The sequence below is a fragment of the Labeo rohita genome, chromosome 3, assembly GCF_022985175.1.
Source record: "Labeo rohita strain BAU-BD-2019 chromosome 3, IGBB_LRoh.1.0, whole genome shotgun sequence".
NCBI classification, from domain to species: domain Eukaryota; kingdom Metazoa; phylum Chordata; class Actinopteri; order Cypriniformes; family Cyprinidae; genus Labeo; species Labeo rohita.
Genome location: NC_066871.1, coordinates 19,540,882 through 19,567,050, shown reverse-complemented (window position 1 = coordinate 19,567,050; position 26,169 = coordinate 19,540,882). Strand labels below are relative to the sequence as shown.

At 36.6% G+C, this 26,169-nt stretch overlaps 3 protein-coding genes, 1 long non-coding RNA gene and 1 pseudogene across 5 annotated transcripts; 4 read left to right on the top strand and 1 right to left on the bottom strand.

Annotated features, from left to right (window-relative positions):
• The first annotated feature begins 185 nt into the window (after nucleotides 1–185).
• On the top strand, nucleotides 186–11,589 carry aldh16a1 (aldehyde dehydrogenase 16 family, member A1). Of its 2 annotated transcripts, none has more exons than XM_051099407.1 (16): nucleotides 186–535; nucleotides 1,324–1,423; nucleotides 1,533–1,656; nucleotides 1,739–1,896; nucleotides 1,986–2,063; nucleotides 2,782–3,128; nucleotides 4,278–4,436; nucleotides 4,542–4,698; nucleotides 4,901–4,976; nucleotides 5,095–5,200; nucleotides 5,338–5,468; nucleotides 7,185–7,352; nucleotides 7,474–7,678; nucleotides 8,076–8,261; nucleotides 8,439–8,564; nucleotides 9,243–11,589. In XM_051099407.1, the coding sequence occupies exons 1-16, from the start codon at nucleotides 449–451 to the stop codon at nucleotides 9,417–9,419; spliced, it is 2,385 nt and encodes a 794-aa protein (XP_050955364.1). In that variant the 5' UTR covers nucleotides 186–448; the 3' UTR covers nucleotides 9,420–11,589. The 2 variants fall into 2 exon arrangements, with proteins under 2 accessions (XP_050955364.1, XP_050955360.1); XM_051099403.1 differs by having other exon boundaries at nucleotides 1,530–1,656.
• Nucleotides 11,470–12,704, top strand: LOC127156919 (ferritin, middle subunit-like). Its single transcript, XM_051100079.1, has 4 exons — nucleotides 11,470–11,613; nucleotides 11,766–11,912; nucleotides 12,059–12,184; nucleotides 12,294–12,704. The coding sequence occupies exons 1-4, from the start codon at nucleotides 11,512–11,514 to the stop codon at nucleotides 12,450–12,452; spliced, it is 534 nt and encodes a 177-aa protein (XP_050956036.1). The 5' UTR covers nucleotides 11,470–11,511; the 3' UTR covers nucleotides 12,453–12,704.
• On the bottom strand, nucleotides 12,297–25,317 carry LOC127156970 (uncharacterized). Its single transcript, XR_007825810.1, has 2 exons — nucleotides 25,190–25,317; nucleotides 12,297–12,371 (listed from the first exon to the last, which is right to left on the bottom strand). It is a non-coding gene; the product is annotated as an uncharacterized LOC127156970 (long non-coding RNA).
• LOC127156929 (ferritin, middle subunit-like) lies at nucleotides 19,745–21,136 on the top strand. Its single transcript, XM_051100090.1, has 4 exons — nucleotides 19,745–20,011; nucleotides 20,183–20,329; nucleotides 20,475–20,600; nucleotides 20,710–21,136. The coding sequence occupies exons 1-4, from the start codon at nucleotides 19,910–19,912 to the stop codon at nucleotides 20,866–20,868; spliced, it is 534 nt and encodes a 177-aa protein (XP_050956047.1). The 5' UTR covers nucleotides 19,745–19,909; the 3' UTR covers nucleotides 20,869–21,136.
• Nucleotides 23,968–25,317, top strand: LOC127156902 (ferritin, middle subunit-like; annotated as a pseudogene).
• Nucleotides 25,318–26,169: the final 852 nt, after the last annotated feature.

Sequence of the window (26,169 nt, the reverse complement as noted above, 5' to 3'; positions counted from 1 at the left end):
ATCTTTATAAATCTATGTTTATGTAATCTTTAATTAAAAAAGATAAATACAATTTTAATTCGTTTTGTATGGTGTTCCATCCAGGCATTTTGTCAAATCAGAAAAAAACAAGGTTTGGTCATTTTCGCTTTTTTGGCGTTTTATTTTATACCACATTGCTTGATTATTTTGCGCGATCTGGCAACACGGTATAACCCAGGAAGAAATAACCAGCGTGGACGTGAGAGCCCAAGTTGAGTGCTCTTTTGAATTGTGTTTAATATTTACGTGTTTTCTTGCGATCGAGAATTCAGGTCCTGTTTTTTGTATTTAGTAGTGGACAGCTTTGCACATTTGATCGCTGTTATTAAGTGATAGATTCACTGCACACTCAGTATATTATTTTATTTTGAATTAGCATATTTTTCAGAAGTCTGCAACAATTATTATTTCTATAGGCTAAATTGTTATGGCAGGTATTTCTACAAAGACTGTGCACGACATTTTTCAAAATATGGAGTACGGACCATCCAGCACGAGCACTGCAACTGCACAGGTAATTCGCTGATTCCTCGGGGTAAATTAACTTTGTATCTTCAATGCATTTTAATACTTAGAATAATCAGTTTGATACTTATTTATCATTTAGAACGTAACAGAACACTGTCACTTTTTCCCCTAATGTGAAAATTGTTTACATGTGACCGTACAACAGGATGCATGAGAAAAGCATGTGACAATGCTGGTGGTCCTCTTGCTGTAAATTCGCATTAAAAACAATGAATGTTTCACGAGTTCACTTTAAAATGAAAATTCGGTCATTACACATCCTCATCGTACTAAATCCATATGATGTTTGTCTTCTCACGAGAAACACAAAATGACATCATGGGCAGGTTATGACCTTACAGCTTCAGTCACTAATCACATTATTTGCTTCTTTTTGCCATCACACTTTATAAAAAGTCAGTGGAATGTCATAGAGGTTGTAATATCATTAGTATGAAGAATGTAAATTAAGTTTTATTGTAAACTACCCCTGTGCTGTGAGCAAAGTTCAAACTTGTTAACTGTTTTATGTAATTTGTAAGAGAGCCATGTTCTATGAATGATCCACTGCAACCTTCACCCTGTATTCACAAAGCCACTCTATTGGTTCCCTAAGAGAGGTGGAACAACAGTGTGTTTACTCAAATCACACATGCTTGTTTGAACTATCAGTGAATTTTCAGCATAATTTGAACCTAATATTCAAGTGCGATGTGATCATTGCTGTCCACTTGTGTGAGATATTCATTTCCCTAAAATACAAACTCCCAAGAAAGTGTCATTCTGTCTCCTCAGTCATGGCTGGAGAAACACTCTCGCATTCTTGGCCTCTTCATTGATGGGAAATTTTCCAGCCCTGCAGACAGACAGACTCAGGATGTGACTGATTCCAAAGGTAAGCATTATTTGATCTCTTCCTTAAGTTTATATCTGTTATATAATCTTCCATGCAGTGATAAGATAACTTCTCCTGCCCTCCTCCTCCTCTTGTGTTTGTACAGCAGCGGTGGTCTGCAGCACTGTTTGTGCTAAAGATGAGGATGTTGCGTCTGCTGCTTCATCTGCAGCCCGAGGCTTTAAAACCTGGAGTGATCTGAGCTGTTACCAAAGAGCCAAAGTGTTACTCAAGTACTAGAGTTTTATTCAAAATAATTGACCTATCGCAGTAATAGTCATTTTTCATCATTGTTAATACATGCCTGTGCCCCAGGTTGGCAGGTGTGGTGCAGAGACACAGTCAGTGTGTGTCTGAGCTGTGTGAGCTCTCTCAGTCGTCCACCTCTCCTGCTGTGCTCGTTAGACTGGCCCAATACTATGCCAGCTGGGCTCAACTACGAGACACGCTCATGCCTGAGTGGATCCCGCAAGGTATGTGAGTCTGAGAGACAGAACTTGATAAAATGTGGAAGTAGGAGGCATGAATGTACGTGTCATATCATGTTTTTTCTGTCCACTAGGTGTCGTGGCAGTGGCTGTTTCAGATGACTGCTCTGTTTATTTTCTCATGCTTAAGGTTTTGCCAGCTCTAGCTATGGGTGAGTCTTTCTATTAAAACATGATGTGATACATAATATATGAATAATAATATGTGCAAAATTCACTTTTACATGGTGTTAGCATATAAATGGTGGACTCAACCACCCTACAATCTTAAAAATCCATTTCCTACTTTTTTTTTTAGTCCCCAAAAACCTTAAATGGTCTCAATTGTCAAGCCGTTTTGATTTTCTGAGCAGTATGACATCATACTGTTCAGGCCCCGCCCACAACCACCGACGGACCTCCATTATTAGCATATTTCTGCCCTCAGCCAGTTGTATGCTATCCACCATTTTCTCCACACTCGAGAAGCTGTAGCGACAACAGTGCCTTGTAAGCAATGCAGGTGTTTTGTAGTTGGATTTAGAAGTGGACATAAGGGCCTTCATTTTCTCCCAACATCAGAGCCACTGAGGACACAGTGGATTAGTTTTGTTTTTGATGGTAATGTGCCACCAAATACACAAAAAAAACAGAATAGAGGGGTGGAGTGAGCAGTAGCTCATTATAATTTAAAGAGACATGCACTGAAATGGGTCGCTATGAGCAGAGCTGTTTTTGACAAGGTAGAAAGGGTGTTTTACATGACCATTGAGGAATTTTAACCAAAGTATGTTGCAGACATTTCATGAAGACCCTAAAGAATCATACCAAATTGTGGAAAATGAGCATCCGATGTTCCTTTAACCATTAACATGTCTATTTATTTTCTAGGCAATGCTGTTATTGTGGTGCCTGGCAAGACGACCACTCTTCCTGCCCTTCTGTTGGCTCAGCTGTTTATGGAGGCTGGACTCCCTGCTGGAGTGCTGAATGTGGTCACAGGCAGTGAAGCATCGCTGGCTGCCAAAGTGGCTCAAAATTCACAAGTGAACCACCTGACCTACAGTGGAAGCCAACAGACTGGAGAAGCCCTGGCTAAAGCGGTGGCTGGTTGGGGAGTCCCCATGTCTTTCTCTCTGTCACTCAGTTCTGTGTGTCCTTTTATCATCTTTGACTCAGCAGACCTCGACAGTGCTGTGGATGGAGTGATAGAGCTGGCCTTCAAGAAGAAAAGAGATGTAAGAAGAAAAAATACAGCTATGTCACAATATTGCTGTTTGGAGAGCATAAGCAGTTCATATCAAGAATATTCCAGTGTGCACTACCAGTCAAGTTTTTGAAGAGTGATATTTTTATTGTTTTTAAAGAAGTCTCTTGTGCTCATTAAGTCTGCATTTATTTGATCCAAAGTACAGCAAAAAATGTACAATTGTGACATTTTTACTATTTAAAATAACTGTTTTCTAATAACTGTTTGAATACATGTTAAAATATAATTTATTTCTGTGATTTTAAAGCTGAATTTTTACCATCATTACTCCAGTCACATGATCCTTCAGAAATCATTCTAATATTCTGATTTGCTGCTCAAAAAAACATTTATGTTGAAAACAGCTGAGTAGATTTTTTTCAGGTTTCTTTGATAAATATAACATTCATAAGAACAGCATTTATCTGAAATAGAAATGTTATCACCTTTGATCAGTTTAAAGCATCCTTCCTTGCTTTGCTTTTTGTTAGATAAATGTTAGATAAATGCTGATCTTTGGATCTTTCTATTCTTCAAAGAACCCTAAAAATGTACTCAGCTGTTTAAATTATTGATAATAATAATAATAATGTTTTTTGAACAGCAAATCGGCATATTAGAATGATTTTTGACGGATCATGTGACACTGAAGACTGGAGTGATGATGCTAAAAATTTAACTTTGATCACAGGAATAAATTACATTTTAAAATGTATTCAAATAGAAAACAGTTATTTTAAATAGTAAAAAAAAAAATCTAAATTTCACAGTTTTTGCTGTAATTTGGATCAAATAAACACAGGCTTGGTGAGCAGAAGAGACTTTAAAAACATTAAAAAACTTTTGACTGGTAGTGTATACAGTAACTATTTTACTGTTTCCAATGTTTTCAGCAAAGAAAATAGGAAAATGTAGTATTTATGTATGTATTTAATATTTAGGCATCAAATATTTAATATATACCTGCTTATTTATTTCAGTGCTTATTTAAAAAAAACAAAACAAAAAAAACAGTTGACAGTGCTCCTGCAGTACCACCATAGTCTGCTGGGGTGCTCATTGATTGAAAGCTACTGCAGTAGTGTCATGTATAGAACAAATGTATCATTTTGCCTGCTTCTCTCTTTCTCTTGTCCAGTTCCAGTGGGTGCTCTGTGTGCAGGAATCAGTGCTGGACAGTGTTGTGGCCAGGCTGAAGTTAAGAATGACTGGGATGAAATGTGTTGCTCTTGCCACTGAGACTGACAGGAACCTTATAGATGCTGCAGTTCAGGAGACCCAGCAGCAGGGGGGGACGGTGTGTAGATATTTAAGTTGAGATGTCACTAAATATTTTAGAATGAAGCATTTAATGGATGAATGCTTTCATCTTTTTGTTTTCTTGTTGTTTTGTATCTTGTAGCTGATCCAGTCATGTTCACCTGTATCTACTGGTGGTCTCTATCCCCCTACCATACTGTGTGGACTGGCTCCTTCCTGCGAGGCTGTGATTTCTCCTCCTCCAGGCCCTGTGCTGCCTCTCATATCCTTCAGGAGCTCCGCTGAGGGAGTTACACTCGGTGAGGCTGAAACTAAAAGAACTGTTTTATATGAAGCTAAAAATCTTGCTATACTTAACTATTTCCAGTGGTAAGCGCTGTTGTCTGAGTGCAGTGAAAATCCTTTTATTTAGCAGTTTTTAATTGAATATCTTTACAAACGTACATATTATATTAATCTAAGTGAAAAGTTAAATGTTTTGTGCTCTGTGGTTGTGTTTAGGAAACCACAGTCCTCATGGTCAGGCGGCCTCCATCTGGACTGAAGATTTGACTCTGGCTTTGGAGTCTGCAAAGAGGTGCATCCATGTTTGGTCAAATGTTTGGGCAACCATCTATTGTCTTGTTTTATTTTTATCTTTATCTCTTCCCTTTTTCTGTTTTTGTCTCACACCCTCTCTTTTTCTTTCTCGATAGTCTGTGTGTAGGTTCGGTGTGGGTGAACTGTCATTCTGTAATGGATCCTGCATTGCCTTTCTGTGGACGAAGGGAGAGCGGGAACTGCACCGATGGAGGCAGAGAGGTATATTATAAAAACAGTCACACAGTCACATTGTTTCTGTTCCTTTGGGTTTTTGTACTGTATTTCTGAGTGGTTGTATGGTCTTGGTTGGTGACCGGTTCTGAATGTCTGGCTCAGCGCTTTCTGTTCCTTTGTAGGGTCTGTATCAGTTCCTTCGGCCGTCACATTCACCCTCCTTCCCTCGCTCCAGTCCCAGCTCTATCAACTATGCTGATTTTGGCTCTGCAGCTTCCAAATTCGTGATACCTGAAGGATTTGATCCTTCCAGGTGGGTGTGTTGTGGCTCATAGTTTATTTGTGAACTGCAAATTACATACACAGTTGAAGTCAAAAGTTTACATACACCTTACAGAATTTGAAAAAATGTTTATTATTTTACCAAAATAAGAGGGATCATACAAAATGCATGTTAATTTTTATTTAGCACTGACCTGAATAAGATATTGCACATAAAAGACAGAGAAATTGCACATCCAGAGAAAATAATAGTTGAATTTATTTAAAATTTTACATACACTTGATTCTTAATACTGTGTTGTTGAATGATCCACAGCTGTGTTTTTTTTTTTTTTTTTTTTTGTTTGTTTAGTGATAGTTGTTCATGAGTCCCTGCTGTTCTTCAGAAAAATCCTTCAGGTCTCACAAATTCTTTGTTTTTTCAGCATTTTTGTATATTTGAACCCTTTCCAACAATGACTGTATGATTTTGAGATCCACTTTTCACACTGAGGGACTCATAAGCAACTATTACAGAAGGTTCAAATACTCACTGATGTTTCAGAAGAAAATGCAATGCATTAGGAGCTGGGGGTGAAAACTTTTTGAATTTGAAGATCAGGGTAAATTTCATTTATTTTGTCTTTGGGGAAGCACAGAAGTATCTTCTGCAGCCTCTGAAGGGCAGTACTAAATGAAAAAAAAATATTATGTTTAGGCAAATGAAGAACAATCTACACATCTTCATTTTGTTCAAAAGTTTTCAGCCCTGGGTCTTAATGCATCGTGTTTCCTTCAGAAGCATCAGTTAGCGTTTTAGCTCAACCAGAGTTTTGATTGTAGTCTTTTCTTTTTTTTCCTGGTGAAATATTTAATGTCATGGATGAATATTTATTGATTATTCCACTATTTTGTAGAAAGTTTTTAGAACTGTAGAGGGGGTCAAAATTACAATTTATGTAAGATTCGAAGCCAAAGTAAGGGGGGGAAATGACTTTACAATGATGGCATAGAGCAAAATAGGTCTGTTAGTAAAATGTGTTGACTTTATCAGTCTTTGTTGCTTTGTATGGTGACAGTTCAAAAATAGGAAAATTTGCACTCACACTCACAGTCTGCTGAGTTCTGGGCACAGTGTCCACATGCAAGCCCCCACACTTTTTTTTTTTTTTTACTTTTTACAGACCTTTAATAAATGGTTAGCTCACCTAAAAATGAAAATTCTGTCATTAAACACTCAATTAACCTCTAACATTGTTCATCGTCAGAACACAAATTAGGATATTTTTTTGATGGAATCCGAGAGTTTTCTGACCTTGCATAGACAGAAACGCAACTACCAGGTTCAAGGCCCAGAAAGTATTCTCGTAGCTTCGTAAAATTACTGTTGAACCACTGATGCCACGTGGCATTGATGTCCTTACTACCTTTCTGCGCCTTAAACTTGTTAGTTGTGTTGCTGTCTGTGCAGATTCAGAAATCTCTAATTTGTGTTACAAAGATGAACGAATGTCTTATGGATTTGGAATGACATGAGGGTGAGTAATTAATAACAGAATTTTCATTTGGGTAAACTATCCCTTTAATAGTAAAAAACACACTTCTATAAAATCAGTTGTGTAACATCAGCTATATTATTTAATAGTATTAATATATCAATAGTTAATAACCTTTAGTGTATAAAATGTGGCTAAATGGCCACTACTGCTGTCTTCTAAACTCTCTCTCTCTCTCTCTCTCTCTCTCTCTCTCTCTCTCTCACTCACAGTGTCCCTCGCTTTTACTCCCAGTATTTGGGTGGTCAGCTGCGTAAAGCTGACTCGGGGTGCAGTAGGTCAGTGTTGGCCCCTGGGGGCGCTGTACTGGCTCACTGCCCTGACGGAGGCAGGAAGGATGTCCGGAATGCAGTAGAGGCTGCCATTAAGGTCCAACCAGGGTAGGAGCATATGTAAAAAAAAAAGTTACTGTGAGGATAAAACATATTGACCCAAATCCAGGTCGACCTTTTTTGACAAAATAGTGACCGAGCTACTGTGATGCTCCTTGTGTCGTTGCAGGTGGATGAAGAAAAGCCCTGCTGCACGCTCTCAGGCCCTTTATTCACTTGCTGACAGTCTAGATAAGAGGAGGCAGGACTTAGCTGTATCGATCCGGACTCAAACAGGCATCCCATTAGACGAGGCAGAGAAAGAGGTGGAGCTTAGCATCTCGAGGCTCTCTGATTGGGCTGCACGCTGTGATAAAGAGCAGGCTGGAACTCCAGTAAGAACCCATGTTATTTATTAACGAGTATCGGAATGTTTGCACAATTGACCCTTCACAGAGAGTTTGATTGACAGGCAATCTGACCAATCATAATTCTGAATCTGCCTTTTTGTCTAACAAACAAACCAGACAGGAGAGTAGATTAACGTTGGTAGACTTGGAACTTGAAACATTGTGTGTATTGACACTTGAAACTTGACAGTTGAAACGAGATAGCTTCTGATTCATGTTCACTTTGTATTACAACTAGTAAAAAGAAAGAGATGTTCGGTTCACGTGCTGATTGAACTGAGGCACTACAATGATCCATCACATTAAAGAGCCACAAAACGGAGGTCACTTAACCCAAGATTTTATTTGCCTGCTTTCTAATTGTGTGTCCATCTCATGAAAGTTCCCACCCCAGTCTGGTACCGCCCTGTCAACTCCTGAGGCGTTAGGGGTCCTGGGAGTGATTCTTCCCAACTCCAAACCGCTGCTCTCTCTGGTGTCCTTGCTAGGGGCAGCTATTGCCATGGGTAATGCTGTTGTCATGGTGCCAAGTGAAAAATACCCTCTTCCAGCTCTCGAATTTATACAGGTTTGTTACTTTTCAAATAAATACATGTCTGTATATGTGTATGTTTAAAGTGGTAGACACTTCACGCTCACACTGTAATCTTCAGACTGCATCCATTAACGTTCAGGTTTTACCATTAATCTTCATGTTGCTATTTTTATGTTTGTAATAAATTCACCTTCTGTTTTTTGCTCAAAGGTCCTGCAGGCCTCTGATATCCCTGGAGGTCTGGTCAGTATAATAACAGGGGGCAGGGATCAGCTGACCCATTCACTTGCCAACCACAGTGTGATTCAAAGCATTTGGTATTGGGGAAGTAAAGAGGTGAGGGAATTATTTTTTTAATTGTTAGAAGACAAATAGGCATTGAGATTTAGGGAATAGAAACACAATGTATTTGACCTTGACAGGGGCATTAATTTACAAAGATGCTGTTCTATGTACACTACCTGTCAAAAGTTTTTGAACAGTAAGATTTTTTTTTAAGGTGTTTTTTTTTTTTTTTTTTTTTTTTTTTTAAGAATTCTCTTCTGCTTACCAAGCCTACATTTATTTGATCCAAAATACAACAAAAGCAGTAATACTGTGAAATATTTTTACTGTTTAAAATAACTACTTCTTATGTAAATATAGTTTAAAATGTAATTTATTCATTTTTTCAGGATTATTTGATGAATAGAAGGCAAATGAGCAGCAAATCAGCATATTATATTCGTTTGACTGGAGTATTGATGCTAAAAATTCAGCTTTGAAATCACAGGAATAAATTACATTTTAAAATATATTCAAAGTTATTTTAAATAGTAAAAATATTTCTAAATGTTACTGTTTTTGCTGTACTTTGGGTCAAATTAATGCAGGATGGTGAGCAGAAAAGACATCTTTAAGAAACATAAAAAATCTTACTGTTCAAAAACTTTTGACTGGTAGTGTAACTGTATATGTAACTGAAAATGTTGTCAGCTCTGATCTTCTTGTATGTATGGAACTTCTTTTTATCAGGGCTGTCAGTTTCTTCAGTACTCCTGTGTCAGTCCCCTTAAACATCTGTGGCTACACTGTGAAGAGGAAGAGGAGAAGGAAGCAGGACAAAACTGGACCAGCTCAAATCCCTCTCTTCAAGAAGAGCTTTGGAGGAAGGCGGTGGTCTGGAAAAGTATTTGGATCCCTACTGCATAAAGCACTTATTATTAAAGTTTTCCACAAGCCATCTGGACATCAGAAATTGAGCAGGCGTATTAGGAGAACCTCTAACGTTTGTTTCACTTTCACAAAGTCGTGTGAAATAAGGAAGATTACTTTTAATATTGTTCCCCATGATAGACGGTTGTATTCTGACAAATAAAGAACTGGTAACAAGTCTTAACTTGTTTATTGCAATAATAGTTGTCAGATTATATTACAAATGTAAAAAATGAAAACTGTGATTAAAAAGATACTAAATGATCACCTGTCCCAAAATAAGGGGTACTCCGTTTTATTTAATAAAAAATAAAAAATAAATACACCCTTGATAGCACCATGCACATGACAGAAACCTCTATTTGAAGTTTTCATTTACATCTCCAAGATGTATTTAATTTTTGCTCCAATCAGAAGACACTTCCTATCTGATATTAAATAGACATTTAGACAATGTCTTGAAGATGTTTATGATTTAGTATGTATGTAAAACTGTCCTAATACATTTATCAGATGTTTTTACACAGCAGATGTTTCCCAGATCAAGCACTCTGCAGCAGATATCTATCTTAAAAACATACCTGTCCTATCTGGGAAGACTTAAAAATAGCATAGAGTATTACACAGATTATAAATTTACATAGGTCACGTCCAGTGTTGGGGAGTAACTTGCATGTAATGGTAATAGATAATTTAATTACAAAATAAATGTAACTGTACTCAGTTACAGTTACTGAGAAAAAATAAATGTAATTAAATTACAGTTATATTATTTTTTATAACCATATATGGTTTATTTTTTAAGGTTAGCTTTTTTCCCAGGATATTGTTAAATACCAATGTTTCCTGTCATAGCTATGCAACAGTTTGATTTCAAAAACAGTATCATAGCTATTAAATTATATCTAGTTATGGTTTTAAATCTATATTTTACCTAAGAATGATCTCAAAGTAAAAGGAGGTGCTAAAGTCTGATTTTGTGGTAGCAGTGCTTCAATACGTGTGGCATTCTACTTACTCTGATTACTACGAAGGTGAAATGGAGACTAGTACACACCCTAAGAGTTCATTCAAGTTTCAATCGTAAGCAATGCATAAGGAAGTGAAATGGCGAAATGCTGCTGAGTCACGGTGACACAGCACAATGCCGAGTCTTGTGAGTGTAGCCCACATGTTTTATTGCTGACAATAGTGAGGTTTCGTGTGCAAATTATGTCAAAATGCTTAGTCACTGTCACCTGATGGATAATCTTTACACCCGAAGGCAGGTGAAAAACAGTGCTACACACGGCTGTTATTGAAAGACTGTCCCATGATGTTTATATGGCTTCTGTTACAGTGCAACATAGGCAGCAAAGCAAATTATCATCGTGTTGATAAAAAATTACCTATTTTTAAGCCTTTAACTATTTATTTTCATTTCATTTCATTTTCATTTCATTCTTTCTGTAAATAGTTTAAGGTTCAACCTTAAATGTTTGCAGTGAAAATACAATGTGGCACAGGTTGATTAAAAACAAACATGCTGAATTATACCTTTTTTTTTTTTTTTTTTTTTTAAAAAAAAAAAAAAAAAAAACATTCGTTCTAATATCAGTTAATGCGAATCTTAGAATCAGGTTTACTGTTCTTTATCACTTGCATTACACCCCTGTAATTTAAATATGTCGTATGCTTGTTTAATAACAAAAACATCGAATTTACTGCTACATTGTCTACATATTACCCACACAAAATCTAGCATGTATCGATTTCTGTTGAATTTAGCTGGGCATTAATTATTAAAAAAGGTAAAATATCTTATCTCCTTTGTCTACTGACGGTCAGCTGACTGTTTACCACTTCCTCATTCAGTTCGTTTTTTGATTGGCTGGTTTCAGTTCCACTTACGCGTCATGTTGTGAGAGTATATAAGACGAGCGCGCACCTTCCGTTTCACAGCTTCAGGACGACTTGAAGAGGTTCTTGCTTCAACAGTGTTTGAACGGAACTTCGATCTCGCTGGACTCTCCCTTGGAAAACAACTCATTTCGTATTTATTATTTTTTACCAACATTTTGATAATAAAACGACAAAAAAATCCGCCGAAATGGATTCTCAGATTCGTCAGAACTACGACCGCGACTGCGAGGCTTTGATCAACAAGATGGTGAATTTGGAGCTTTATGCAGGCTACACTTACACTTCCATGGTAGGTATCCACTTCTTCCCCCAAATTCATATGCTAAACCATGTCTTTCGGTTTTTTTCTCTGGGACAATATTGGAATTGTTGATTATTCTTCGTCATTTACGTCATTTTCACGACGCTGCATAATGTTTTAATCGCTTTTGTTCCTTCCAGGCTCACTACTTCAAACGGGATGATGTCGCCCTTAATGGATTTGCCAAGTTCTTCAAGAAGAACAGTGAGGAGGAGCGAGAACATGCCGAGAAGTTCATGGAGTTCCAGAACAAGAGAGGAGGACGCATCGTCCTTCAGGACGTCAAGGTGATTGCATTAGAAATATACATATCAGTGTTGAACGATTTGATAAAACTGGATCTGGATCTATGCATGTTTGAAAGAGCCTGTTGAATTGAAGGGGGAGGGGGTATCACGTGCTCACTGACGTGTTTGTGTCTCTGTCTCCTCAGAAACCTGAGCGTGATGAGTGGGACAATGGACTGACTGCTATGCAGTGCGCTCTTCAGCTAGAGAAGAACGTCAACCAGGCTCTGCTGGACCTGCATAAGGTCGCCTCAGAGAAGGGAGACCCTCATGTGAGTTATGAAGTCAATTTTAATTTTTAATGTACATTTAATGCCCCTATCCCACCTTAATCTACTGAATTAAATGTCCTTACGTCTCTTCTATTGTCTTGTCCAACAGCTGTGTGACTTCCTGGAGACTCACTACCTGAATGAGCAGGTTGAGGCCATCAAGAAGCTTGGTGACCACATCACCAACCTTTCCAAGATGGATGCTGGCAAAAACAGGATGGCGGAGTACCTGTTTGACAAGCACACCCTGGATGGCGACAGCAGCTAAATATGAATGTGGCAAAGCCACCAGCTCTACTGCATGCACAAATCATCAAGCAATGTTGTCAAGCAGCTCTAGTGCAAATGTTTAGACGTTAAAAGGCTGAAAGGTTAACATTTAGAAGCTACATCTATAAGATAACGGCTCTTTTAATTTGTCATCTTGTGGTTTTTAGTCACCAAGCTGATGCTTTTGCGTTTAATGTACACTAATTGGTTTTAACCAAGTGAATTTGATGAATAAACATTTTTGGCTGGATTGACTGGTCTTGTTTGTTTTTTTTTTTTTTTTGCCAAACATGTGTTGGAGCTTATAGCAAATACAAAAGTGATGTTTGAACCAGTGTTTATCTTTCAGCAGTTAATGATCTACTTTCTCTGTCCTACAAAAAGGTAATAATTAAACTTTATGCAATTCATTTCAGTGAACTGATATTGACCGATAACAATGCTTCTACTTCTACAAGAGCATATGCAGGAAATAAAATGCAATCTGGTTAATCTAATTAACATTAGGTATATTAGGTAGATATATTAGATATGTTGCCAAGTGTTTAACAATCTATAATGGTATTAAACACTACTTTTCTAGTAGTCTGAAAGCAGTGAATGGGAAATCACCCTGTCCCTTCCTGGTCTTTTGAGTACATACCTGTATAGTTCATACAGGGATAAAAGTCAAGTACATTTTTTTTTTTTTATTACATTGTACACAAAGTCAAAGTCATATTGGCTTTAGTGTTATCATCACTATTCTGGAGCATTAAGATCTGCACTGACAACAGGATGAGCGCCTCCTGCTGGCTTCTAACACCAAGTTGAGTTTCCCCCAGGAATTCAGTTATACAGGTACTGACCAGACTCAACCAAGCTGAGATTCAGTCAGTGGGCAGCTGATAGCTGGTGTTGCTGAAGTTTTCCAAAAATACAGTATAGACTTCCGGTATAATTTAAGTATTTCAAATAATCAATATGGATACATTGGCTTTAAGTTGCTCATCTCAGCTATTCCTGAGTGAACTGGAATTCTATATACAGTATATATGAGAAGTCAAACACCTGGAGCCATTTGTTCAAAAGTACTCTGATCAGATTTTGGTTGTTGGATTGGATCAAATCTTGAAGATGGCTTGTTCAAAAAAAAAAAAAAAAAAAAAAAAAAAGGATTCTAAATTCAGATTAGTTCACAAAATCCAAACTTGGTTTTGATCTGGATTAAATCCTCACTTTGTGTTGTTTAAAACATTTTAGTAAGATTCAGATTCAGCAGAAATTTCAGGAAGGATTTCAGGAACAAAAACGTACTAAAACTTTAAAACTGGTCCAAAAATACAACATTTTAACATGTAATATATAATATATCCCCAAATCCCCAAAGAGCTGTCAATATCAAACTAAAATTTTATATTTAATTAATTAATTAATTAATTAAGATTTTTTTTTAAATCACTGATTGTAAACTACATTGGCACAATCATCAGAGATGGACCAGTCAGAAGTAGTTATTTGTCTAAATGCAGTGCAAAACTAGAATGCAAAACATTGGCTTTTTTTTTCCCCATCTCAGTTTTTTTTTTTTTTTTTTTTTTTTTTCATTACCATATCCCTTTAGGGGCTTCGTAGGGCACTAGTAATCCAGTTTTGGAAATCTGAAAATGTGTGTATGTGGATCAGGGTGATCCAATCCAATTTTGCTTTGAAAAAACCAGCACAAAAGTAAGATGGGTTACTTGATCCTGGATAGCAAAACATTGGATTTCCAATTCCAGATCTTTCTGATCCAGAATAAACAACTGGCTCCTGAAATTTCAGGGCACTAAAATAAAATAATGTTAAAGAGCCATATATTCTAAACAGCATAAGTTAACTAAAATATTTAAAATGAATAAACTTTTTTCACACACTTAAAGTTCATACTAGGACTTAAATAAGAACATTTCACCAATTTCAACCTTTACCCTCCCAATCCCACACAAAGCAAACTGGGAACTATAAATCCAGTTTAGTTATGTACCTTTTTTTTTTTTTTTTTTTTTTTTGAAATAAATTGTATGTGGTGTTTTGCTCAATTTTTTAATTGGTGGAATTGGTTAGTGTGCAATGCCTACTTATTCCTGTTAAACTGCCTGTGGTTTTGTGTTTCTTGATGTATCAGTTTCAGTGCCCTTAATGCTCCCAGTTCTGTGACGCTCTCACAGAATGACAATTACGTTTGACGTTGTTCTACAGCATCCACATTCTTGATGCCTTTGTTTCTGCCATCTGGGTTTATTATGTGTCATGTAATGTTCAGAGGGAGAAGTCTGTTGCTATATATTTCCTCTACAAAATCAACTTTCAAAGTTATTGGCAAAATGGATGGCTATTGGAAAGTCATACAAAATGTTGTTTTTTCATTGTTTGTAAATATGTAATGACATAATTTCCATTTTTTTTAGGTGAACTGTGTCTTTAAGATAAAACTGCACTGTAAATTTGTGTTCCATCATGTTTTGTAAAGCATTTAAGTATTCTTTATTTTAATGTTAAAAATAGTTATAATATATGGAAAGGAAAGGAAAGGAAAGGATGTGACGTGTGGCTAAGTATGGTGACCCATACTCGAAATTTGTGGTCTGCATTTCACCCATCCAAGTGCACACACACACACACAGTGTGAACACACACCCAGAGCAGGGGGCAACCATACTGTTGCAGCACCTGCAAGGGGAACAGTTGGGGGTTCGGTGCCTTCCTCAAGGGACCACGACTGCCCCTTAAATATTTAGTGTTTGTTGGTAATTTTTTTTAAGAACAAAATGTAATGAAAGATAATGGTGGATATTCGGTTTAAATGAGAGCAATAAAATGGAATTAGATGAAATTTTGGTTACCTGGTGTTACTAAACTAAAAAAGGTTATGGCAGATGTAAAAGTGAAGGTTACACACCTGGACTCTGGAGAGCTGATCAAATAACAAACACTCAAATGTTTCATTATATGACATAAATGAGAAATTGCTGAGTCACAGCTCAGTGTCATGTGTTTGTTCATTTACATCTGCTGCGGACAGACTGAGAGTTCATACTGGTATAAACATGCTTTGTCACTGTCACCCCATTGATTTCCTTTGTTATTTCAATGCAGTTACCAGGTGAAGTACAGTGATGACATCACTGTTACGTGATATTGCAGAACTGTCTCATGATATTTGCCACATCACACAGACTGTTGCTGTATATCACATACATCCTTGAAATCCAGATATTCTGTAATTCAAAAAATCAACAAATAAAAAATTGCTTAGTTCTTCCGTAAAATGTTTGAACCTATAAAATTCAAATGAATGTAAACTGTTTTAAAACTGTGCTGACAAGTGTTGCACAAAGATATTCATAATAAGTATTAAATGCACAACTTGGTTTTATTGATTTGTTTTTTCTTTATTGATGTTGATAAAAAATTACCTATTTTTAAGCCTTTTAACTATTTATTTTCACTGTTTGAAAACTTTGATCCTTTGACCAGAAGTCAAGTGTGCCAAGGAAGGCAAGGGTCATTTCATGCTTTCTGTAAATAGTTTACGGTTCAACCTTAAATGTTTGCAGTGAAAATACAATGTGGCACAGGTTGATTAAAAGCAAACATGCTGAATTATATCTTTTTTAAAAATCCATTCGTTGCAATATACTTCGAGCAGTTAATGCGAATCTTAGAATCAGGTTTACTGTTCTTTATCACTTGCATTACACCCCTGTAATTTAAACATGTCGTATGCTTGTTTAATAACAAAAACATCGAATTTACTGCTACATTGTCTACATATTACTTAATTATTAAAAATGGGAAAATATCTTACCGCCTTTGTCTACTGACTCTCAGCTGACTGTTTACCACTTCTTCTTCTTTGGAGTTTGATGTTCTCGTCCGATGTTTCTCCGCTCTATTTCCAGATTATTTTCTACACAGTTTATATTCTACACATCAAACCAGTATTAACTAAGAAATTAATTTTTTTTTTCTCGCCATCCCCCAATCACCCCACTATTCAGTACATCTTTTATCTCTGCCCCTACTAATCCATATTTTCTTAATTCTTCCATCATTTTTCTCCTTTGTTCTTCATATCTTCCGCAGTTTAGAAGTACGTGTTCTATGGTTTCTAATGTCTGACAAACCTCACAAAAACCAGTAGGATGCTTCCCTATAATGTATAATGTACTATTCAGGTTACTGTGTCCAATTCTTAATCTTGTCATCACTGTTTCCTCTCTTCTAGTCCCTCCCCAGTTCTTCTCAGTACCAACTTTGTTTTGAATACCATACAAATGTCTCCCTTTGATTTCCCTATCCCACTGCTGTTGCCATTCTCTCACAGCTTCTTTCCAAACTATACTTTTCCGTTCAGCCTTTGACATCTTCATATTTACTTCAATCTTTTTTAATTGCTTGTTTAGCTAACTTATCCACCCTCTCATTTCCCAAAATACCTTTGTGAGCTGGAGTCCAAATAAGTTGAATCTCTTTACCTTTTTCTTTTATTCTCATATATGTTTTCAATATGGTATACAACAGATCCTGACGGCTATTGGACACACCTGACCTGAGACTGTACAGTGCTGACAATGAATCACTTCTGCTTAAGATTTTACTAATTTTATCCTCCTTTCCAATCCATAATGGCATCATGATAGCATATAGTTCAACTGTATACACACTCAGATCATTCAAGGTTCGTTTGCTTTCCTCATTTCCTTGATTAACTATAAAAAATTGCTGATCCAGTCCTTCCAGTTTCAGGTTTCTTTGATCCGTCTGTATAAATCTGAATATAGTCTCTATATTCATCTTCCACGTATCTATAATATTTATTTACAAGGTCTATATTACTGTTTATTGATTTGATTTGATGCAATTTAAAATCAACTTCCATGGTTTCAATCTTCCATATTGGAAAGTCAGGCCATACCACAGTTGGGCAGAACTCTTTTCCACTCACCCCCAAATCTGTAGCTGACTCATCTCCTACCCACCCAAAACTATTCTTTTGTACCCTTTCCTTTTCTCAACAAGCTTGTAACACTGTCTTAGTAGGATGACTGTCTCTATGTCCCTTCAAATTGATCCAATAATTTACAAGCAATTGTTTACGTCGAATGTTCAATGGCATTTCTCCCACTTTCCACTTGTAGTGCACATACTGGTGATGTTTTTACTGCACCTAAGCATAGCCTCAATGCTTTAGCCTGTATTTTATCAAGTCTTGCAAGTACAGATACGGCTGCTGACCCATACACCACACTCCCATAATCTATCCTTGACCTTATTAAACTTCCATATATACAGTCATGTGAAAAAGTTAGGACACCCTATTGAATTTTTATTGTTTTCTGTATCAGGACATGATAAAAATTATCTGGTCCTTGGCAGGTCTTAAAATTTGGAAAATAAATCCTCAGATAAACATCATCACATGACATATCACACAGTGTAATTATTTATTTAAGAAAAATACAGCCAAGAGGGAAAGGCAATGTGTGACAAAGTTAGGACACCCTATGAGTCAGTTGCCTGTAGATCCACTTTTAGCAGCAATAACTTGAAGCATTCATTTTCTGTGACTTTATTAGTCTCTCACATCGTTCTGGAGGAATTTGGACCACTCTTCTTTTCAACGTTGCTTCAGTTTATTGAGGTTTGTGGGCATTTGCTTATGCACAGCTCTCACCACAGCATTTGAGTCAGGATGAGCTCTGGACTTTGACTGGGCTGTTGCAACACCTTGATTCTTTTCTTTTCAGCTACTCTGTTGTAGATTTGCTGGTGTGCTTGGGATCATTGTCCTGTTGCAAGACCCAGTTTTGGCCCAACTTTAGATGTCAGACAGATGCCCTCGACTCTAGAATATTTTGACATACAGAGGAGTTCATGGCCAACTAGTTCAAGCCCAAAATGATCAGCCCTCCTCCAGCATGTTTGTCTTTTGGTATGAGGTGTTTGTGCTGATATGCTCTTTAGGTTTTCACCAAACTTGGCGACATGCATTATGGCCAAACATCTCCACTTCAGTCTCGTCTGTTCAGAGGACATTATTCTAGAAGACTTGTGTTTTGTTCAGATGTAACTTTGCAGACCTAAACTGTGCTGAAATGTTTTTTTTTAAGATAGAAGAGGCTTTCTTCTGCCAAGCCTTCCAAACATGCCATTTTGTCCCATATTTTTCTAATGCCATCGTCATGAACTTTATCATTTAACATGTTAACTGAGGCCTGTAGAGTCTGAGGTGTAGTTCTTGGGTTGTCTGCCATTTCTCTGAGCTTTACACAGTCTGATCTTGGAGTGAATTTTCTGGAAGATCCACTCCTGGAAGGAGAGGTGTCTGTTTTAAACGTCTTCCACTTGTGAATAAACTTCAAATTGTTTGGAAATGGCCGTATTACTCTTTTCAGATTGATGGCAGCAACAGTTGCTTCTCTAAGATGATTGCTGATGTCTTACCTCCTTGGCATTGTGTTAACACACACCTAAAGTCTCCAGACCAGCAAACTGCCAAAGCTTATGCTTTTATAGAGGCGCTCAGACTTGCTGATGATCAGTTAATCAAAGGTATTTGATTAACAGTGTCTGACTATTATTACCCTCTTAATTCCAATGTTAACAGTAAAGGTGTCCTAACTTTGTCATACATGGATTTTCCATTCTGGCTTTATTTTTGTTCAGTAAATAATGACACGGTGCAATTTGTAATGTGTTGTTGTTCATGTGAGGTTTTATTTTTGAAATTTTAAAAAATTTATTTTATTTCATTTTATTTTAAATAATGTCCTGATACGGAAAACCATGGAATTCAATAGGGTGTCCTAACTTTTTCACATGACTGTATGTTTCAGTGACTGATAATCCGCTCCCCATTCCAGTCCTGTTAAACATCTCATTGTATTTATTACTTTTTTACAATTATCCTCCACCTTCCTTACATGTTCTACCCAGGTTAACCTTGGATCAAAATGTACTCGTAGAAAGCAAAATGTATTAACTTTCTCAAAATTATTTCCGTATAATTTTAAATTAATACCCTCATTAATTTTCTTCCTAGTAAAAAACATTACTTTAGATTTTTCAACAGAAAATGTATAGCCCCATTTTATTCCCCACTTCTCAACCTGCCGGATACTAACTTGCACTTTCGTAACTATATGCTCTATATTTCTTTCTCTTTTCCATATTGCGTTTACCACTTCCTCATTCAGTTCGTTTTTTGATTGGCTGGTTTCAGTTCCACTTACGCGTCATGTTGTGAGAGTATATAAGACGAGCGCGCACCTTCCGTTTCACAGCTTCAGGACGACTTGAAGAGGTTCTTGCTTCAACAGTGTTTGAACGGAACTTCGATCTCGCTGGACTCTCCCTTGGAAAACAACTCATTTCGTATTTATTATTTTTTACCAACATTTTGATAATAAAACGACCAGAAAACCCGCCGAAATGGATTCTCAGATTCGTCAGAACTACGACCGCGACTGCGAGGCTTTGATCAACAAGATGGTGAATTTGGAGCTTTATGCAGGCTACACTTACACTTCCATGGTAGGTATCCACTTCTTCCCCCAAATTCATATGCTAAACCATGTCTTTCGGTTTTTTTCTCTGGTGAGCAGTAGCTACAGTGCGACAATATTGGAATTGTTGATTATTCTTCGTCATTTACGTCATTTTCACGACGCCGCATAATGTTTTAATCGCTTTTGTTCCTTCCAGGCTCACTACTTCAAACGGGATGATGTCGCCCTTAATGGATTTGCCAAGTTCTTCAAGAAGAACAGTGAGGAGGAGCGAGAACATGCCGAGAAGTTCATGGAGTTCCAGAACAAGAGAGGAGGACGCATCGTCCTTCAGGACGTCAAGGTGATTGCATTAGAAATATACATATCAGTGTTGAACGATTTGATAAAACTGGATCTGGATCTATGCATGTTTGAAAGAGCCTGTTGAATTGAAGGGGGAGGGGGCTCACGTGCTCACTGACGTGTTTGTGTCTCTGTCTCCTCAGAAACCTGAGCGTGATGAGTGGGACAATGGACTGACTGCTATGCAGTGCGCTCTTCAGCTGGAGAAGAACGTCAACCAGGCTCTGCTGGACCTGCATAAGGTCGCCTCAGAGAAGGGAGACCCTCATGTGAGTTATGAAGTCAATTTTAATTTTTAATGTACATTTAATGCCCCTATCCCACCTTAATCTACTGAATTAAATGTCCTTACGTCTCTTCTATTGTCTTGTCCAACAGCTGTGTGACTTCCTGGAGACTCACTACCTGAATGAGCAGGTTGAGGCCATCAAGAAGATTGGTGACCACATCACCAACCTTTCCAAGATGGATGCTGGCAACAACAGGATGGCAGAGTACCTGTTTGACAAGCACACCCTGGATGGCGACAGCAGTTAAATGCAGCACTCCGATGATATGCATGTTGCAAAGCCTCCAGCTATACTGTATGCACAAATCATCAAGCAATGTTGTCAATCAGCTCTAGTGCAAATGTTTAGACGTTAAAAGGCTGAAAGGTTAACATTTAGAAGCTACATCTATAAGATAACGGCTCTTTTAATTTGTCATCTTGTGGTTTTTAGTCACCAAGCTGATGCTTTTGCGTTTAATGTACACTAATTGGTTTTAACCAAGTGAATTTGGTAAATAAACATTTTTGGCTGGATTGACTGGTCTATTTGTTTTCAGCAAACAGTGTTGGAGCTTATAGCAAATACAAAAGTGATGTTTGAACCAGTGTTTATCTTTTAGCAGTTAATGATCTACTTTCTCTGTCCTACAAAAAGGTAATAATTAAACTTTGTGCAATTCATTCCAGTGAACTGATATTGACTGATAACAATGCTTCTACTTCTACAAGAGCATATGCAGGAAATAAAATGCAATCTTTTAATCTAATTAACATTAGGTATATTAGGTAGATATATTAGATATGTTGCCAAGTGTTTAACAATCTATAATGGTATTAAACACTACTTTTCTAGTAGTCTGAAAGCAGTGAATGGGAAATCACCCTGTCCCTTCCTGGTCTTTTGAATACATACCTGTGTAGCTCATACAGGGATAAAAGTCAAGTACATTATTAGATTATTAAAACCCTAAAGTTTACATTGTACTCAAAGTCACATTGGCTTTAATGTTATCACTATTCTGGAGCATTAAGATCTGCACTGACAACAGGATGAGCGCCTCCTGCTGGCTTCTAACACCAAGTTGAGTTTCCCCACAGTTATACATAAGTTCTCAACCAAGCTGAGATTCAAATTGAAATGGTGTTGCTGAAGTTTTCAAAAATAAAATAGACTTCCGGTATAAGTATTTCAAATAATCAATATGGATACATTGGCAGTTGCTCATCTCAGCTATTCCTGAGTGAACTGGAATTCTATATACAGTATATATGAGAAGTCAAACACCTGGGGCCAGTTGTTCAAAAGTACTCTGATCAGATTTTGGTCGTCGAATTGGATCAAATCTTGAAGATGGCTTGTTTAAAAGAAAAGAAGGATTTTAAATTTGGATTAGTTCACAAAATCCAAATTTGGTTTTGATCTGGATTAAATCCTCATTTTGTGTTGTTCAAAACACTTTAGTAAGATTGGGATACTTTTGATCCAAAAAAAAAGATGGATTATTCTGATCTCAGCAGAAAGGTGAATTTCAGGGACAAAAATGTACTAAAACTTTAAAACTTGTCCAAAAAATACAACATTTTAACATGTAATATATAATATATCCCCAAATCCCCAAACAGCTGTCAATATCAAACAAAAATATTATATTTAATTAAAAGGTTTTTTTTAATCATATTTTTTAAATCTCTGATTGTAAACTACATTGACCCAATCATCAGAGATGGACCAGTCAGAAGTAGTTATTTGTCCAAAAAATGCAATTAAAACTAGAATGCAAAACACTGGCAGCTGTTTTTTTCCATCTCGGAATTTGTGGTCTGCATTTCATATTTTTATAAGTGACACACAAACACACTGTGATCACACACACCCAGAGCAGGGGCAACCATGCAAAACTGTTTTTCCATCTCATGAATTTGGGGAACAGTTGGGGGTTTGGTGTCCTTTTCTCAAGGGACCACGACTTTTTAAATATTTAGTGCTGGTAATTTTTTAAGAACAAAATGTAATGAAAGATAAATGGTGGATATTCGGTTTAAATGAGAACAATAAATCAGAATTAGATGAAATTTTGTGTTAAATTTTTTGTTACTAAACTGAAAAAGGTTATGGCAGATGTAAAAGTGAAGGTAATAAACCTGGACTCTGGAGAGCAATAAAATATGAATTACAAAAACACTCAAATGTTTACATTATATAAAAAGGTTATGGCAGATGTAAAAATTGTTACACAGACTCTGGAGAGCTCATCAAATAACAAAGTGTCATGTTTCATTTATGACATAAATGAGAATTTGAGAGTCACAACAGAGCTCAGTGTCATTTGTTCATACTGGACATAAACATGTTCATACTGGTATAAACATGTCACCCCAATGATTTCCTTTGTTATTACAATGCAGTTACCAGGTGAAGTACAGTGATGACATCACTGTTACGTGATATTGCAGAACTGTCTCATGATATTTGCCACATCACACAGTCTGTTGCTGTATATCACATACATCCTTGAAATCCAGATATTGTGTAATTCAAAAAATCAACAAATAAAAAATTGCTTAGTTCTCCCGTAAAATGTTTGAACCTATAAAATTCAAATGAATGTAAACTGTTTTAAAACTGTGCTGACAAGTGTTTTTTTTTTTTTTTTACAAATCATGGAAGCAGCCTTCTAGATTTCTGACACAGCACTGTTTAGATCAACCATACCATAAAAGCTGAGTTTGCAAAGTCTTATCGGTTTTGTAACTGCTGCCGACTGCATATTATGTGACATGAAAAGTATCATCATAAGGAGATTAAGTACTTATATCAAACATATTGCACAAAGATATCAATAATAAGTATTAAATGCACAACTTGGTTTATTGATTTGTTGTCTCTAAACAAAGAAAAAATTAAAAACAGATTATTAGCTGCCTACCAGATTAATTGTTTGCCTATATTTTTGATTGCTCCAGCATTCCCATGACCCAGAACAGGTGATTTGGAAAATGGATGTTTGTTTGTTTGTTTGTTTGTTTGTTTGTTTCTCTCTCTCCCATGTGACCTTGATGAAACAATGTAAATACACAATATACATTAGGCTAATTTTAGATTATATACATTGCTTAGATTTAGATCAAATTCATGCTTTCTTTTAAGTACCCAGGAGTACCATACCATCCACCAGTTCAATGTTTAAAATACCACATCAATTCAGTTGGGTATGAAGAAGAAAAAATGTAACTTGTGAACCTTGATCCTGTTCTTGTTATCAGAATGACACAGCAGTGTCTCGTCACTTATTCAGCAGGTTCATTGATTGGCTGGTTTCAGTTCCACTGACTCAGCGTCATCATGATCGTATATAAGATGAACGCACACCTTCGTTTACTCACAGCTTCAGGACGATCTGAAGAGGTTCTTGCTTCAACAGTGATTGAACGGAACTTCGATCTCGTCGAAATTTAATTTTTTGTACGTTTTTGATAATAAAACGATAAAAGCCGCCGAAATGGAGACTTCTCAGATTCGCCAGAACTACGACCGCGACTGCGAGGCTTTGATCAACAAGATGATCAATTTGGAGCTTTACGCTGGATACACCTACACCTCCATGGTAAGTGTTTCTTTCTTTCTTTTGTTTACCTCTCTTCCAAATCTCATATTTTCATTAATAATCAAATTGTCTATCTCTGGATTAGAGTTGATCGGAAACTTTATGGGGCACCAGTGTCCAGTGTTTATAGTCATTTTCATTAATAATGAAATGCTATCTCTGATTATTATCGGTGGGGCACCAGTGTTTACATAGTCAATAAAATATGCTATGCTTAGTGTCTCTCATGCTGCATATCTAGACTTGTATAAATATTGTATACTTATGTTTAACTCTTTTTCATAACTTGATTTTGTTGCCAACAGGCTCACTACTTCAAACGGGATGATGTCGCTCTTGCTGGTTTTGCCAAGTTCTTCAAGAAGAACAGTGAGGAGGAGCGAGAACATGCAGAGAAGTTCATGGAGTTCCAGAACAAGAGAGGAGGACGCATCGTCCTTCAGGATGTCAAGGTGTGTTGACAGTGTTTTAAAAAGTCTTTTGTTATGGAATGACCTTATGCCTATATGTAATTTGCTCATTGCTCTGATTGTGTCTCTCCTCAGAAACCTGAGCGTGATGAGTGGGACAATGGACTGACTGCTATGCAGTGCGCTCTTCAGCTGGAGAAGAACGTCAACCAGGCTCTGTTGGATCTGCATAAGGTCGCCTCTCAAAAAGGAGACCCCCATGTGAGTTCTGAAAATTTACCTTAAGACATACAAAAGACACATCTCTGAAATAGCATTAAGAAAAGTGCAAGTCATAGTTATATGTTACTAGTAAGGTAGTTGGTGTTGAAACTGTAATTTATTCTAGGCCTTCATATACATGGCTTTGTAAAGTAGTGTCATCCTTTTTTGGTAGTTTAATTTTTTTTCTTTCTTTTTTACTTAAATTCTGTTCTGATGTCTTGTCCAACAGCTGTGTGACTTCCTGGAGACTCACTACTTGAATGAGCAGGTTGAGGCCATCAAGAAGCTTTGGCGACCACATCACCAACCTTTCCAAGATGGATGCTGGCAACAACAGGATGGCGGAGTACCTGTTTGACAAGCACACCCTGGATGGCGACAGCAGCTAAATGCAGCCCTGAGATCATTTGCGTGCTCCAAAATGTTCCTCTGTAATAACTTTGTTTTAAATCAGGTTTTTTAAATCATGTTTTATCACACAGCTTATATGCAGAACTGCACATTTTAAACAGCTGAAAGGTTTAAATCAAGTAAAAGTTGATGCAAATCTGGTTACAGCAAAGCCATGATTTTCCCGTTAAATGTACTTTAATTGGTCTTAACCTGGTGAATTTGATGAATAAACATTTTGGACTGGATCGACTTGTCTTTTTATTCAAAATTGTGGGACTTGGTTTTAGACCATTTAACTATTTATTTACTTACATGTAAATTTAAATACGCATTAAATGGTTTTTATCAGATAATTTTATTGTAATTTTAGACTTATAGTAAACTAATTATTTGATTGATTGTTTAAAGCAAATGCATTAAACTTTTTTAAAAGCTAGGTTACAGGTTAAAACAGGCTTTTTAATATGTTAGCTTAAATGAACACTGATTGATGAGTTTTGTTGAGGTTTTGGTTTGTAACTTTCTTTTTATTTAAAATTGTGGGATTTCAAATGAAAAGTGAGTATTATCATCATGAATAGATTAAGTACTGATATCAAACATATTGCACAAATATATTTCACCTCAATATTAAGTATTAAAAGCACAGCTGGGTTTTATTAATTTGTTTAATCTAAAATGATTCATATTAAACTGTTATATTAGCTAACATAATATACTTGTAACCTGTAACATTTTATGTAATGAATGGAAGTAAAAAAAAATAGTAAAAAAAAAAAAAAAAACCTGCTAGTTGCTTTTATGTTTTTGTGGTTACCATAGTTTTTAAAAGTAGTGCTTGTGGTTAAATTGTGGGTGACTGTCTATAGGTAAACACATTGACTTTATGAGCAAT